At 36.3% G+C, this 14,779-nt stretch overlaps 2 protein-coding genes across 5 annotated transcripts; both read right to left on the bottom strand.

The window, feature by feature from the left end:
- On the bottom strand, positions 1,911-3,350 carry LOC18788633. Its single transcript, XM_020555317.1, has 4 exons — positions 3,013-3,350; positions 2,826-2,893; positions 2,664-2,730; positions 1,911-2,485 (listed from the first exon to the last, which is right to left on the bottom strand). The coding sequence occupies exons 1-4, from the start codon at positions 3,125-3,127 to the stop codon at positions 2,307-2,309; spliced, it is 429 nt and encodes a 142-aa protein (XP_020410906.1). The 5' UTR covers positions 3,128-3,350; the 3' UTR covers positions 1,911-2,306.
- On the bottom strand, positions 4,086-8,548 carry LOC18789300. 4 transcript variants are annotated; one of them, XM_020554256.1, is made up of 6 exons: positions 8,167-8,548; positions 7,697-7,753; positions 6,705-6,784; positions 5,492-6,249; positions 4,571-5,337; positions 4,086-4,457 (listed from the first exon to the last, which is right to left on the bottom strand). In XM_020554256.1, the coding sequence occupies exons 3-6, from the start codon at positions 6,712-6,714 to the stop codon at positions 4,349-4,351; spliced, it is 1,644 nt and encodes a 547-aa protein (XP_020409845.1). In that variant the 5' UTR covers positions 6,715-6,784; positions 7,697-7,753; positions 8,167-8,548; the 3' UTR covers positions 4,086-4,348. The 4 variants fall into 4 exon arrangements, with proteins under 4 accessions (XP_020409845.1, XP_007222119.2, XP_020409846.1 ...); XM_007222057.2 differs by having other exon boundaries at positions 4,571-5,316; positions 8,167-8,547; XM_020554257.1 differs by lacking the exon at positions 8,167-8,548 and adding an exon at positions 7,909-8,128.

The following is a 14,779-nucleotide window of genomic DNA, read 5'->3' as shown; positions in this document are numbered from 1 at the left end:
CTGAAGATGGGGCAAATGGCTAGGCCAAGGGTTAGGTTCTGGAGATCTTGCTGGGAGCTGGTCAAATAAGGGTAAATGGCTAGACAATGGTTGAACTCAAATAATTATGTTTTTAATTAATGTTTAAATAGTTTTAAATTTTTTTAAACTTAGATTTAAAAGAATGGATCACATTGATTAATAGTTGTAAACACAAGGACTTAATTAGCTAAATTAGAAACACATGGACTAAATTGACCAACGTAATAAAACACAGGGTCCATTTTAGCATTTAAGCCTTTATTCTAATGGTTAGAAATAGATTGGTTCAAAACGTAGGTCCAAATGAGTATCGTCTTCGACATGCTATCTGGAAACCTTTTCCCTCTCCGAGTTGCATCCACAATAAAGCACCCTCCTTTCTGTCCTACCCAATTCAACAACAAAAACCCAAAATCAAAACAAACAGACAAACAAAAAAAAAACAGAGAGAAGAGAAAGTTAAGCAAACATATAAACATGATAGTTGTATGTTGTACCTGCAAGTTGAGCGACATGGAGGTTGAGGCGAGAGGTGTTGAAGGACCAGTTATTGTTGTGGCCGTTAGTGGATTTGAAGTAGCAAGTATAGTTGAACTTGGAAGAGTATGAGAGGGAGGTCGGGCCAAACCTACAAGATTTCGCCCACAAAGATGGAGTCGTCGTAGATGGATTTAAGGGCGTTGTAGAGGGTGTTTTCCCTCTGCTTTATCGTCCTTACCGCCTTGTATATGCTCAACTACTTCGTGTCGTCCTCTTCCATTGAACTTTGAAAGTTCGACTCTTTCTTTTCACTCAAAAAATTGAAATAATTATTTTAAAAAATGAAAAAAACTTGGGAGTGTTCTGTTCGAAACTGGGTTTTTTATTTCCCCTTTTCTGAAACTGAATAACCTTTATTCTCCCTTGTTAAGCGATTTAAAAGAAGTGGGGCCCACACCACATAACTGAAAGTCTCTTAATACTGACGGAATGAGTAACTTGAGATCGTTTTTAAAAGTGTAAGGGGTATTTTGAGACGTTTCAAAGCACATGTGGTAATCTGAGATAATTTTGAAAGCACAAGGAGCATGTACATAAATAAGCCTATAAAATATCTATAGGGATAACTTCTGAGATTTTAGATATTAAAAAATTTATTTACAATTACATTGTTATAATTTGATAAAATGAAACATTGAAACGATGTAATTTTGAGTACAATATACAGTACTAATAGAGAATCGAACTCTTTTTACATTCATCTTTTAAATTTGTTATCTTTGTAACACAATATTAATTCCACTTGCCATCGAGAATCAAACTATTTTTCCATTCATCTTTTAGATTCCATATCTTCCTAACACAACTATAATTCAACATGCCACTCATTTTTTAATCGGCACCCCCTATATATGCATATTTCAAGAAAGAAAAAAAAGTTAATAAATTTAAACCGTCAAACAAACTCATAGAGAAGGGAGTTGATGGCCTTGCGGTAAACGTGACCTCCACTCAAACGGAACTTGGTCAACATTTTGGAATTATCGATCTAAGGCACCCTTGAAAACGCATGCATATACAATAATATAATAATTCCCTTGATTGAGCAGCTAAGCTTAATTAACTAGTTGACAAGTACATGTGCCAAATATGTACGGCACTGTAGAGCATGGATTGCAGCGAGGATGCTGGTAAGGTAACCCCCACTTGTGCTACACTACATATAACAAAACTTGTTTGCTATGATCAAGTTCGAAATAATTTTGTGTTTTTTAATACAAGCGATATAATCTAAACTATAAAAAAGATGAAATTTCTCAAACGTATTTGTATATTACAATTGTATCATCTGAGATCACTGATATACAAATCAAGGGAACCGTTCACGTCGAAATAATCCCATAAATTAGTTGGGTTGGGTTGCACCTAATACCATAATTAACTATATATAAGTTTTGTAATTTGTGTGACAGAGAGAGACCACGTTACCAAATGTTGGGGTTTGTAGCCCCCGTTTGACTGCTAACGAAAGACCTACCAACTCAACAAAAAGAACATAAATTAATGTAATTGGAAGACAAGGGTCGTCCTAGTTAGTAACAAATCTTGGGTTTTGCTCCCTGGTGTCGGCCACAAGAGCTGGTTAACAAAACACTCTCCTCATTTCCCTAACTATATATTACAATAACAACATTAATAATTAATTTTTATAAATACCAAAAGTTAAAAGTTTTGTTGATATCTATCATCTCTTCTCTTGTAATTTGTTGTATGGTCGACCATGGTAGCATGCATGCATGCATGTTTTATGGAGAAACTTCTGGGCGGGACTTGTTGTGTATGGGGCGTCGTCTTCTTACTTTGGAATAATCCATTGTGAAGAACTCTGATGTGTCTTCCCCTTCCATCCATTCCTGCCATGTTCCGCTGCTTCTTTGCACACTTTCTTTTTCTTTCTGGAATTTTGGTTTAATATCATTACCACCTGAAAAGGCCATGCGGAAAATAAAGATTAATTCAGCACATATCTGACAAAAATTCCTAAAAACCCATTCTGTTAATGTTATCAATACTGATGAAAAAGAAGAAGAAGAAGAAGATAAATGCTAAGTTTAAGCGTCATGAAAAAAAAAAGTTTCATGAATAAAAATATCTATATATACCTGCGGCTGAAACATTTTCCTTCTGCTTGTTGGGAGGTGCAGAATCTTTACCTTCTTGTCCGGCAATCTGCGTGACAGAATATGAAGGAGATGAAGTTAAGAAGAGATAGGACGAATAGGAAGATTCTTCTATTGTTTTGACTTTGAGGAAAGGATTCTTACAGTTACTTTTTCAGTGAATCTAAGCTTCCTTGGCAATGTAGGGAGAGAGGATTGGAGTTCGTCGTTCGCTGCTCACAATGTAAAAAGGTAACATGTAAGACTTGCTATAATCTTGAGATATATATATATATATATATATGGGGAGAGAGAGAGAGAGAGAGAGAGAGAGAGAGAGAGAGAGGAGTACCTGCAGCTTGTTTATTCGATGGCTGCAGTTGAATATGCAAAGAAGTGCAGGGTGTTAGCAAAGCAGAGAAAGACAGGACTAAAATGCAGGGCATAATGAAGAATACCAGCTCCATACTATCTAAGCTTAATTGAGAATAAGGATACTTCTTTTGTGGGTGTGGCTTGGGATTTATATCAATCAATGGTAGTAGTGGTAGGCAACCCACAGAGAGAGAGAGAGAGAGAGAGGATACACAAAGCACAAAATGCAGAGTTCCAATACAAGTAGAAGGAAAAGTTGTGTAAACTATTCTTTCCTCTAAAAAGGTTTCACACCATTTGGGTTGGTTTTGTCACCTACTATATACTAGTATTCAGTAGGGCCCTTTCCTTCCACACTTGGTTTCTATTTTATAACAAATGTTAAATGTGAATTCAAACATCTTCATCCATCATCCCAAAATGTTAATACCTGTTTTAGCTTCCAACTATGGCTCAACCCTTTTCTGGCCATTGGGAGAAAGAAAATATTCGACTGTTTTCAAAAGGTACAAGCCCACCTCACATATGATCTCAATGGATCATTCAATTGATCATGAGAAATTGCTTTTCTTTTTCATGGGCATTGGCTTCACCTCCAGGCTATATTAGACTTGGTCATTCCAAGTCATCATACCAATGTAATCGAACGTCAACAGATTCGAGCTTGATTGAAAAATTAATGAACCTTGCTAACAAGAACACATGACCTTATGTGTCTTATATATAGTGAGGGCCTTTTATATATATAGTTCTTAAGTGAGGTCTTATTTCTTAACTGTTGGATCAGACTAACCAATTTAATCTGATGATTAAGAAATATGACACCACCTAAATCCTCACTATAGAATTCTTGTGATAATAATATAGCTCGAGTTTCATAAAAATTTAAATTAAAGAAACCAGTTTTGAATATTTTAGTATTGAGCTGCATTTGCCACCAACTACGAACACGTTTGGCCGCTGTAAGAGTTGGGTAGGATTGGTATACGGTTTGAACCCAGCTTTAACAAGCAACCATCCAAAGCCCAATATGAACAGGATTATTTGGCCTATTAAGAACTTTACAATAACTTTAATTTTCCAAAGAAAAAATAAATTGATGAAATATAAAGGAGAAAATTATAAGTTATTGCTTACACCTTAAAGTGCACGCATAACAAAAAGCACCACCACCTAAAAACCTACTGCAAATTACATACCAAGACGAAGAAAATGTGATGTATGTATTGATGATAAAATAAGATATGATAAATTTTTTTGATGAAGCATGTACTCTGACTTAACTTAAAACTACGGTTAGAATAGAAGCATATTCAGAATCTACAGCAAAGAAGACTATGCCCCCAACCCCTATGTTTACGCAAATGCCTCCGGTCAGCTTTTGCCATTCTAACTGGACTGCTATTCCATTCAGATTGTAATCTGCATGCCAAAGAGGAAGAGGATATATCAATGTCTCAGTCATGTATATTCTGGGAACTTCATTAACTGTTTGAAAAGAAAAAGACAGATAAACGAGTTTGAGAGTAACTCACACAGGGAAGGCAAATGAGCGGGTGCTGGTGGTGCTGCTCTCTGATCGAAGGGAGACATTGCCGGAATAAGGACCTGATGTATTCATAAGACTCGAAAAATGACCGGCTGCAGAGAAACTTGATTCTCCGAAACCACGTTGAACATGGAATGAAGCATATTGTGTATCAGAATTCACATCTCCAACCATGAATGCGTTTGATGTTTCAGGGCATTGCCAGACACCATTTTCAGGACGTTCCTCTCTGGAAATAGTCACAGGTGCTGAATAATGCTGAACTTGGCTTGAAACAATCACTGAATGAGGAATTTCATCATCAACCTTGGACGTACTTGAAGTATCAAGAGGTTGACAGACTCCATTCTCAGGACACTCCTCTCTGCCAGTAACCACAGGTGCTGAACAAGGTTGAACTTGACTTGGAACAATCTCTGCATCAGGCATGTTGTCGTCGTTGTCATCGCCATCATCACCTGCAGGCATCGTTTGAGTTTCAAAATGTTTGTGGACATCATTGTCAGGGCATGCATCTCTGGTAGTGGATACATGTACTGAAGTGTCCGACAAGCCAGAAGTAGTGCTTCCGTTCTCCACCTTGCTATTGTTAGATAACTCATCGACATGGAAGTTTGATTCTTCAGCTGCTGAAACCAATGCTTTCTTCTCACTGTGACTAGACTCTTCAGTTACTGAAACCACAGCAGTGCTCCCAGTTTGTGCTATTTCACTTACTTTTTCACCTGAACTCTGCATTAAAACCACAGGAAACTACATCAAGTTATAAAATATTGTTTTCCTCAACATCAAGCTGAAATTTTAACTTCCACTGAGAAATTTTAAATATATTCTAGTAGAAAGAGATTGTTATAGAGCTGTCAGTTACACAGTACAACCGCAGACATGTACTTGGGTAGAGATATACCTGAACAGTGTCTTGTACAGCTTCAGTGCTTTCCTCATTAGAAGACTTGGAGGAGTGGGCGTTCCCTGCACCCAACTCTTGCATTGGCAACACATTTGCAGGGAAAAAAATCTCTTTGGAAACTTCAATTTCAGTCTTCTCCTGTGTATAATATATAGCATCGCCTATCTGCGTCAGACCCTTGGAATCGCAAGGAATGACAAAACCCTTCTCTAAATCATCGTGTGCAGAAGATTTAAAACCGTCCGGAAGGGTCACAACGATATCCATTTGTTCTTCAAGAAGTTGCTTATTCTGATCCTCATCAGGAGATAAAAAGGTGCAGCATTCCTTCTCATCCACACCAGTCTCAAACCGGTTCTTATCTTGGGAAGGCACTCCCTCATCAATGCAGATGTCCTTGATTGTATTGCAACTACTCTCTTTGTAGCAAACTATCAGTTCTGGCAGTTCACATTCCATAACACTTTTGTCCATATAATAATCTGATTCCTTCTCTAATGCTTCTAATTTTTCAGAAGAAAGAGTATATGGCGGCACAAAATCTTTGACCTCATCTTCATCATTTTTCACATATGGCACTTGACCAGCATCTTCTTCATTGTCCTTCGAACCACATGAAACCCTGTTCTGACTTTCCTTCATGATCCACTTTGCTGACTGTAATGCAGCAGAGTCCAGAGTAATGTCATTTTGACCAAAAGGATTAGAATCAGGCTTGTGGCTTAAAGCTAAGTGGCTGAACACTGGTTCTCTCTCTGTAAAGTACATCAAAATTATCAATGCCGGTGAAATCTGAAGACCACAGTAATCTTTTTTCTTTAAAATATGCAAAAGAACTTGAGATCATGGTTACAAAGGAAGAAACCAATTGCACCATAAAAGGAGTACTCTGATCCCTAGGGGCACCAACTTCATAAACCACACTGCACCCTCACAACACCAAGACAATGTGGGACTAAGAAGACGCATTTTAGATGAGTAATGCTATTTATTGAAAAGCTCAAACGGAGGCCCAATGAAGAAGATAGACCTAAGCAACTTTGACATAATGTATTAAGATAAAACTATCCGGAAGAGTAGAAGACAGCAAAAGTTCATTTCCTATTCTTAATGCAGGAACCAATTGAAAGGTCTCCATAAGCAGGATCCATATTGCAGGAGTTCAACAACAGAGTGATCAAAACCAATAAGAAAAGTAACCAGTTCTTACCAAGTTTCATGGTTTACATAGATTGAGAAATGTAGGAGAAAGCTTCCAAGCTACAGCAAGCGATATTTTCAAGCATGGACCTGCCCATCAAGATGCAATATATAGAGGTTAGCAACCAATTCAATACAAACCCACTTTGAACAACTTGATAACGGGGAGACTAAATTGAAACAAGGATGCTCAAGTTAAAGGAAGAAATAAGATGATTGCACACAAACATAAGCACAAGATTCATGTTAACTCCAACTTTATGAACTTTAAAACGATTAATAATCTAAAAAAGTGGCGCAAAATTTTAAAAACTACATTTTTTTTGCCTCTTGTTATTAAGGAAAATGTATTAGATAATGGTGGAGTACTATAACATCGAGTTTTCCATCACATACATACAAAAGAAAAATAGACAGCAATTAGCCCAAGTGGAACCACTGTAAACAAGTCAACCCAAAATTTTGAAAATTCTTAGGGAAACAAACAAGAGCATCTAACAATTTGGAAGTTTTTTTGGTTCTGTACGAAAATAAAAAGAAAGGGGAAAATAACCAAAACAACAAAAAGCAATGTTAAACTAAAAAAGAGGGAGGCAGAAATCCGTCCTGAAAAACTTCGGTAGACAGTAGTATGGAGTCAAAAAGTCAGTTCTTCTCACAGTAGAAAAAGACAAAGGGGAAAGTTGAAACCTTTTTTAAGAGGCACCACAAACTTTTAACAGCCAAATAAAAAGTAAAATAATAAAAATCAAAAGTCCAATAAGATGAGACCATCCTTTTACAAAATTCCCAGTTCCCACCATCAATTTGTCAGGAAACACACCGATCAGATCCAAGTCTACGGGATTAAGATAAACAAATAAAAGAAAAAGGAGAAACCCAGAATTGCAATCTACAAAGGTGAACCCCAGATGGGCAACTAGTTATAAACCAAAAACCACAGTTGGGGAATAAAAAGATCTAAATCAGATCCCAGAAGGAAAAAATTTAAAAAGACGAAACCTTTTCAATCTGATGATATACAAAACAGCAGCTTTCTCTTTCCCACTTCAGAAACAACTGCACCCAGAAGCCAGAAACCCAAAAGAACAAGAATTAGTGCCAAAATGAACTAAATTCAACTCAATCGAGAGCCAAGATAACCCCTTTACTTATAATTTCAGATCGTCATACTAGTATTCAATTTTAGAGAGAGACATGGAGAGAGAATGAACCTTAGCTCCTAGAACAGAGAGAGAAACATTCTAGAGTTAAATTAAAGCAGCAATAAAAATGATTAATCAGAGAGCCGAAAAAGAAGTAGGCATGAGAGAGAGATGGAAGGAGAGATATAAGGGTAGGTTCAAAAAAGAAAAAGAGTCAAAATAATTAAACGGGCTCTTTGTTTTTGGCTTCTCTCCTAATTAATAGGCTTGGTTTCAGCATTTAATGTCAAACCCCATCCCAATTCATTTAACCTCCTCACTTCTTACCTGTCCCTCACCACCACTTTCCGTTTCCGTCACTTTCCCGTGAAAAAACCCAAAAATCTCCTTCGATATTTTCCTTCCTTCCAAACAGAGCTCACCACGCCATGATCATCATCAAGCCAATCGCAATCAAGACCGGAACTTTGATTCGCCGGACAAAGCAGACGCCAGCTGCCAGCAATTGGGAAATATTCTCGTGTGTGCGCCGCAGCAGAGGATACAATGCGGAAGTCAGAGAATTTCTGCTCTGGAAGCCAATTCGTTCATCAATGAGCTCTCTGTTTCTCTCTCTCTCTCTCTCTCTCTCTCTCTAGTATTTAGAAGAAGTCCATCATCTTCGTCATCGTTTGAGGGATCTAAAGTTTTATATTTTCAGGGGTGTTTTATATAATATATATATCCGGGGGGGTTGGGGCCCATCTCTAACGAGTTTCTTTCACCCTCTCCCCTCTCAAAGTCTCCGTGGTAACGCCCCCGCTATCTCTTTCTCTGATGAGTCCGCGAGCCAGAAATCAGGACCGTTGATTTTGCGGAAGATGCCAGAGATTTTCGGAGGTCGGAGTTGGTATGATGGGTTGGCGGGGCAGGGGATTGCAACTAGCGGGAGAAATCTGAAAGGGAACTTTTTAGTTTCGGGGATCAACTCTGTTTGATTGGCTGCACACGTGTACGCCGGGTGTGGGCTTTGCTAACGTACGCCGCGAGGACGCGTAACTCTCTTTTGTCGGTACTCGGCAGGATGGAAAAACAAAGGTGCTCGCTGTCTAATCTAATATTATATTTTGCTTTGAAATAATAATGCCTTTGATGCCATGCCAAATCAAAGGATCTCGCTCGACGGCCATTATGGAAAAAAACAAAACAAAATACGAGAATAAAATATAAATTTGAGTAAGATTTAAAAATAATTACTGGAAATGAATACGTACATCACGGGGTCCAAATCCCACTAATTAATCATTCATGCCTCATGAATTTTAACATAAAATACAGCATGCCAATAATAAATTGTAAGTTCCTTCCTTCCCAATATTTCCAGCATAAAATGCAGCCAAGTGAAGTTGGTGTAGTCTCTAGTTTTTGGCGATAGTGGAGAAGGAGGGAATCGAATTTAAGATCATTGGAGTTACAAGTCCTTTTTTCTTTTTTTAATTCTTTTACTTAGCATGATTCTATACACTCGTTATATATGAACGTTTATAGTTATTTATGCGCATATATTTAATTACCATATCACTAAGTTGATGGATAGTTTGAAAGTTTTGACCTCCGATTATTCAAAGACAAAGGGCAGATTTATTACATAGGGATTCATATGAGACTTTTTTTTTTGGGGGGCATTTTGTTTCTTCTATTCTTGACTTGTCATATTTACATATGATAAGATATGGGGATCCCAACTGAATTCTCATGATAGTTGGACGGTAGATAAAATAATAAAATATATAATGTGAAACTGTGATAGCAGTAACAGTATCCAATGTGCCGTTTTGCATTTGCAATATAAAAATTCAGAATTAATTAAACCTTGGTGCACTCTTCAATCACTGTGGTCCAAATGGAGCGTTGGGAATGGACATTTCTCTGTTTTTTTTTTAATTGATAATTTTCTCTGCTTATTTATCAACTGTTTATTTATATAGTCGTATATATACAAAAAAGGATAAATAAAACATATATTATATACGCTCAAACAATATATCTATCAACTGTTTTTTTCTCAAAAAAAAGGATAAATAAAAAAATTTATTTTAACCATGGTCTCCTGGATCTTGCAGAATATTTTTCTCTATACAAAATAAAATAAAATACAATTCTCACTGAATGAAAGAGGTTGGGGTGATGGAGGATTCCCGTTAAATCCTTTTTTTTTCCCATCGGGAGTCAAAGCAGATGCAAAACAGAAATGGTCATCAACCAAGCAGAGCATTAGACTGGTAGCATGCATGAACAGATGGACCTTCATTTTCAGTTTTTATATTAATTTCTCGCAGCATCTGGAGACAAAATTAAATTATATTTCAGTCAATAGCTTTTGAAGTAAACCTTCAAGAATAACATCTTCACCTGACCATGCTATATCTATGTATATACAAACAAAATTTTCAATTTTAAGTTTGTGGAATATTTTGGTCTCTTTAGACTGAGGTGATGAGATTTGATTTCCCCACCAACTTAATTAGTCTCCTTGTCCTGTAATAAAATTTTCAAAATGGACATTAACTTGCAGAGTAGTGGTTTCATATTCGAACCTTTATGGCACTCTGGTAGTGTGTGTGGGAAATCCCCCCTCCCTTTAGAGATCTTCTACCCATTTGCCATGACAAAAGGCAAGGGAAAACAATGGCAGTTATTGTTTATGTGAATAGTGCATGCCCTAACAATTTTTTTGATGCATTCCTACCTATTGTCATGGCAACTCAAGGTCAACCAATATTTACATGAGATATGAATAGATGAATTTGTATGGAATTTTGGTGTGGGAAATGAAAAACATGACTAAGTATTTATAAATAAAAAATTCCGAATTTTTTTACTCTTTTTTGGTATTTAAATTGGCCTTTGCAGGCGATTTGTGCTTGGAGTGGGCATTTTTTCCAAACGAGGCCTCCTTTTGCCATGACAAAAGGGACTAAGGAACTGCTCTTATAGTTTAAATTATCGCTTCGTTTGTATTACAAAAAAAATTATTAATTGAGATGATTGAGTGATTGTTCTCTGATAGTGCAATTGTTCACATTTAATGGCAAACGTAAGCCGAACATTGAATGGAAATTCTCTTATGAATAATTGTTGGGGTTGTTGATATAACGGGTCATGGCATGCACCTGACCATGCAAATATATATTATGATAATTTCTAACTCACAATCACCATCAATAATTTTTCGTCGAAAGACACCTGTCCACAATTTATCTATCTTTTTCATTTTTTTTGGTCAGACAATTTATCTATATTTTTTTGAGAGGTTGACTTTGTTTAATTAGTCATCACGGATCTTGTAAACTATATCAAATATGAGAAATGTTGTTTAGTGCCGATTTATTCAGACTTGAAATATATTTGAAGCAAATACGTGCAAGGAAAGTTATATTTATATTATCAAAATCTTTAAATCATATATAGGTAGATGGAAGCATTTTTATTATTATTTTTAACATTTGACACATATTTATAAGCATAACTATAATTTCATAAATACAAAATAAATAATTAATTATAGTTATATTAATAAATACGTATTAAGTATTAAGGAGAATAATACAAATACATTTTGAATTAAAATAGTGCGTAAAAATATTTTTATTTGCAGAGACGGTGGGGGATGAAATAAATGGGTCACAGCGGATCTGACATTGATGGCCTGGCTTGTAGTACTTTGAACAGAGGGTACTATATTAATGTTGTTCCATGAGCTATCCCTATCATCAATTTCAATTTCTCTACCCAAACAAATTCCACCGCAAATTATTCAATGCACCTTTCCCGATTTATGATTTTATGTCTTCTCCCTCAAATTTTCAATGGCACCATGTATCTACCAACTCGACCCCTTAATTCGTTTTGGTGTGAACTTAACTCTAGTCTCCAGCCTCTTTTTTCTCAAAAAACACTCTTAGAGTCTTTTCCGTCTTAAGGGGAGAGTTCTTCCCCTCTCTCCTCTCTTCTCTTCCTTTCTTCCTCCTTTCACCTCTTCCCCCATTTTCAAAGACAAAGGGTTTTCTCTATTTGTCTTAGTTTTGTTATGATTTTCATCCAACCATTAGTGGCAGCTGCAACTTAGCGTCGGAGCTTCACCTGCATTTCGGCGTCAGATCTCCACAACCATCTTTTTTGCAATTTCTTTATTTTTGAAATAAGTTGCAGAGACTCTTTCGGTTCTCTGTGTAGTTTTCACCTCTCCTTTTGTGAGAGTTTTTCATCTCTCCTTTGTGAGAGCTTTTCATCTCTCATTGGTGAGAGTTTTATTAGTATTGTTATGACTTGGTTTTTTTCAAGCTTTATCTATTTTTCATTATTCTAAGTTTGCAATCTTAGTTGGGATGCCTATGCCAGAGTTTCTTCGATCTTGCTTGATCGTTGGTGGAGACATACCTGATTTTCTTAATTTTGATATTAGACCGCTCCGTTATTGTAATTGCCCTTTTGTGGCTAGTTTGTATTGGCACTTTGTGGCTAGTAGCTTTTTTGGCTGAATTATGAATGCAATCATAGAATTTCTCAACAACAAAAATCATAATAACTCTAGTCTCCAACATGACTCGTACAACAAATTCCACTAAAATACAACACATTTTAGTACTTGATTTTCTTCCATTCAAACATTATTTTCGTATAATTTATGTTCGTGATTGATGTTGATGTAAAATAAACGGCTGAATGGATTGAAGAAGAATTGGAGCGAAGAAGAGAAAAAGGACGCAGTGGGAATTTACAGATTTGGTGTCCGAGCTTCAATTGGATCGCATAATACCTTATCGAAAAGGAAACGACGCCACGAGTCCAACTCATTGCTTTGCTTTATATATGGTGGATTTTGGGTTTCTGAGGTCGTTTAGCCTTCCAAAAGTGCATTTAGAGATTGTATTCAATTTACAAACTTTCCGTTTATTTTCTGTTAAGTTTTCAATAACTCTCCCGGGCAATCCAATGGGTGAGAACATTGTATTTAGTCAGTCATCATGCTTGGTTGAACTTATCTCAACTTTTATCAAATAATTCAAAGAGAATTTCTCTCTAATTCCTGGTAAATTTCAAATTTGCTTTCTTTAAAGTTTTCACTTGAAAATCTATTTGCTTGTGTTGCGTCAGATGTCGAGCTCTATCTACATCTGTTATTAGTGAGATTCATAACTTCAATGGTAGAACATCTTATCATATATAAACACGTTAAGAATTTACCTCCCGTCCTTATTTTCTCGAATAAATAAATAAAAAGAAGCATATCAAGTACTCAACGACAAAGCCTAGAAAGCAGGAATCAGTTTCGTGTCAAGTTTTGCCTCCCATGCCCACTTAAATCACCCAGTGGCCACTTGAGGACATATATAAACTTGCTTCCTCTATAGTTTGTGCTCTACATTATTTTCTTGTGTCTTCACCCAAGAATATATATAACCCTACTGTGAAAGTGACCTGGTCGGTCAATTGGGGCATGGATGAGAGAGAAGTGAGCTCCTTAGTTTAAGTACATGCATTTGTTTGGAGACCAAGTTGGACATTCTCAAGAGAAATAGGTTGTCACCTGGCCCAAGGCAACCTTTTCAAACCAGACATGTAGCACCATCAAGCCTCCTCACATTAATATTTATTTATAAATAACCACCAATCCATCTGCATTATAAGGCATTTGAATGTATACTTAAAGAATGTCATGTCCTTAATCCAAGGGTTGAGGTATTGCCAACGATGTGGGGAAGGTAGGGTTTTGGCCCTTGGATTGGTTTTGAGTGTTTTGACTTTCCTCCTACGTGTTGGAAAACTGTATATGAAAGCAATGACCTGGAGGAGCTGCATTATCTGATCTGTACTGGCAATGGCATGGGATTGTTTACTTGCATTTTTAGTTTCTAATCATCTTTTTAATACTTGGAGGCTACTTAATACTTTGTTATCTCTCTGTAGCTTCGTTGACATCATAATTTGAGCCCCTTTTTTAAAAATTAAAAAAATTAAAAAAAAAAAACTTATATTATGTTGTGCACAAGTGAGCTCTTTATAAAAAGTACACAAGGATGTACATCTTGCATACATGCTTAGACGAAAAAGTTCAATTTATAAGAAGCAACAGAATTTAAAATATATTTGTAGTTGTATCTTCAACCAAATTATATTATTGCAAACGTAAGTTAGGCTAGTTGGTTAAAGTAATGTGATGTACTCGTCCTCTTATACAAAAGTTTGACCCTGTCAAGGTACATTAAATTAGTTTAAACTACCGCCTTGTCCAAAAATAAATAAATAAAATAATAATAATAATAATAATTTTGAAAGATTTTATGCTACCCGGTTCATAATAATAATAATAGTATTGAAGTAACAATAATAATAATGATTTTATGCTACCCGGTTCATATGTCTTGCTCTCACTCCATTCATTGTCATCAAAATAAAAATAAAATAAAATAAAAAAAAAGAAAAAAGAAAGCTTGCAGCTGAAATTTTAGAGTTGACCCTAGAAAAATGAATGCTGTCTATGCAAGACTATTTATGTGCATGACAACCCTATCAGTTTTGTTATTATATTGTCGTATGTACGTGGTTCATGCGCTTGGCATGCTTAGTATGGCCGTGGTCTGATAAAGTGTAAGCTTAATAATGACTGGTTGACAACATTGCATAATCACGTAATCAAGAGAAACATAATCACCACAAAGTTTGACAAATATAATCGACAACTCAGTATGGACACCAATCCAACCCCTCAAACCACGGAAAGCCTTAATCACCAACGCCAAGTGTTGTTACTTTTATTTCACTCTTTCGGCTCCGAAAGGCAAATTTGAGTTTTGATGGGGATGGGAGAATCGAACACGGAATCGAAGTCATGGTAAATTTAAGTTTTGACGGGGATGGGAGAATCGAACACGAAATCCAGCACATGACCTCGTATACA

This window comes from Prunus persica, chromosome G1, assembly GCF_000346465.2.
Source record: "Prunus persica cultivar Lovell chromosome G1, Prunus_persica_NCBIv2, whole genome shotgun sequence".
In the NCBI taxonomy this organism is placed as follows: domain Eukaryota; kingdom Viridiplantae; phylum Streptophyta; class Magnoliopsida; order Rosales; family Rosaceae; genus Prunus; species Prunus persica.
Note: the sequence above shows the minus strand (reverse complement) of the source record. Positions and strands in the feature narration are given on the sequence as shown.

What these genes read in the sequence shown, in the direction of transcription:
- LOC18788633 (XM_020555317.1), bottom strand. Translation starts at nt 3,127, where the DNA reads ATGGAGCTGGTATTCTTCATTATGCCCTGCATTTTAGTCCTGTCTTTC. An exon ending in ATCGAATAAACAAGCTGCAG is followed by an intron (nt 2,894 to 3,012) that starts GTACTCCTCTCT and finishes CATTGTGAGCAG; the next exon opens with CGAACGACGAACTCCAATCC. An exon ending in GATTCACTGAAAAAGTAACT is followed by an intron (nt 2,731 to 2,825) that starts GTAAGAATCCTT and finishes TCTGTCACGCAG; the next exon opens with ATTGCCGGACAAGAAGGTAA.
- LOC18789300 (XM_020554256.1), bottom strand. An exon ending in CTGTACAAGACACTGTTCAG is followed by an intron (nt 5,338 to 5,491) that starts GTATATCTCTAC and finishes AACTTGATGTAG; the next exon opens with TTTCCTGTGGTTTTAATGCA. An exon ending in CGCTCATTTGCCTTCCCTGT is followed by an intron (nt 4,458 to 4,570) that starts GTGAGTTACTCT and finishes TTTGGCATGCAG; the next exon opens with ATTACAATCTGAATGGAATA.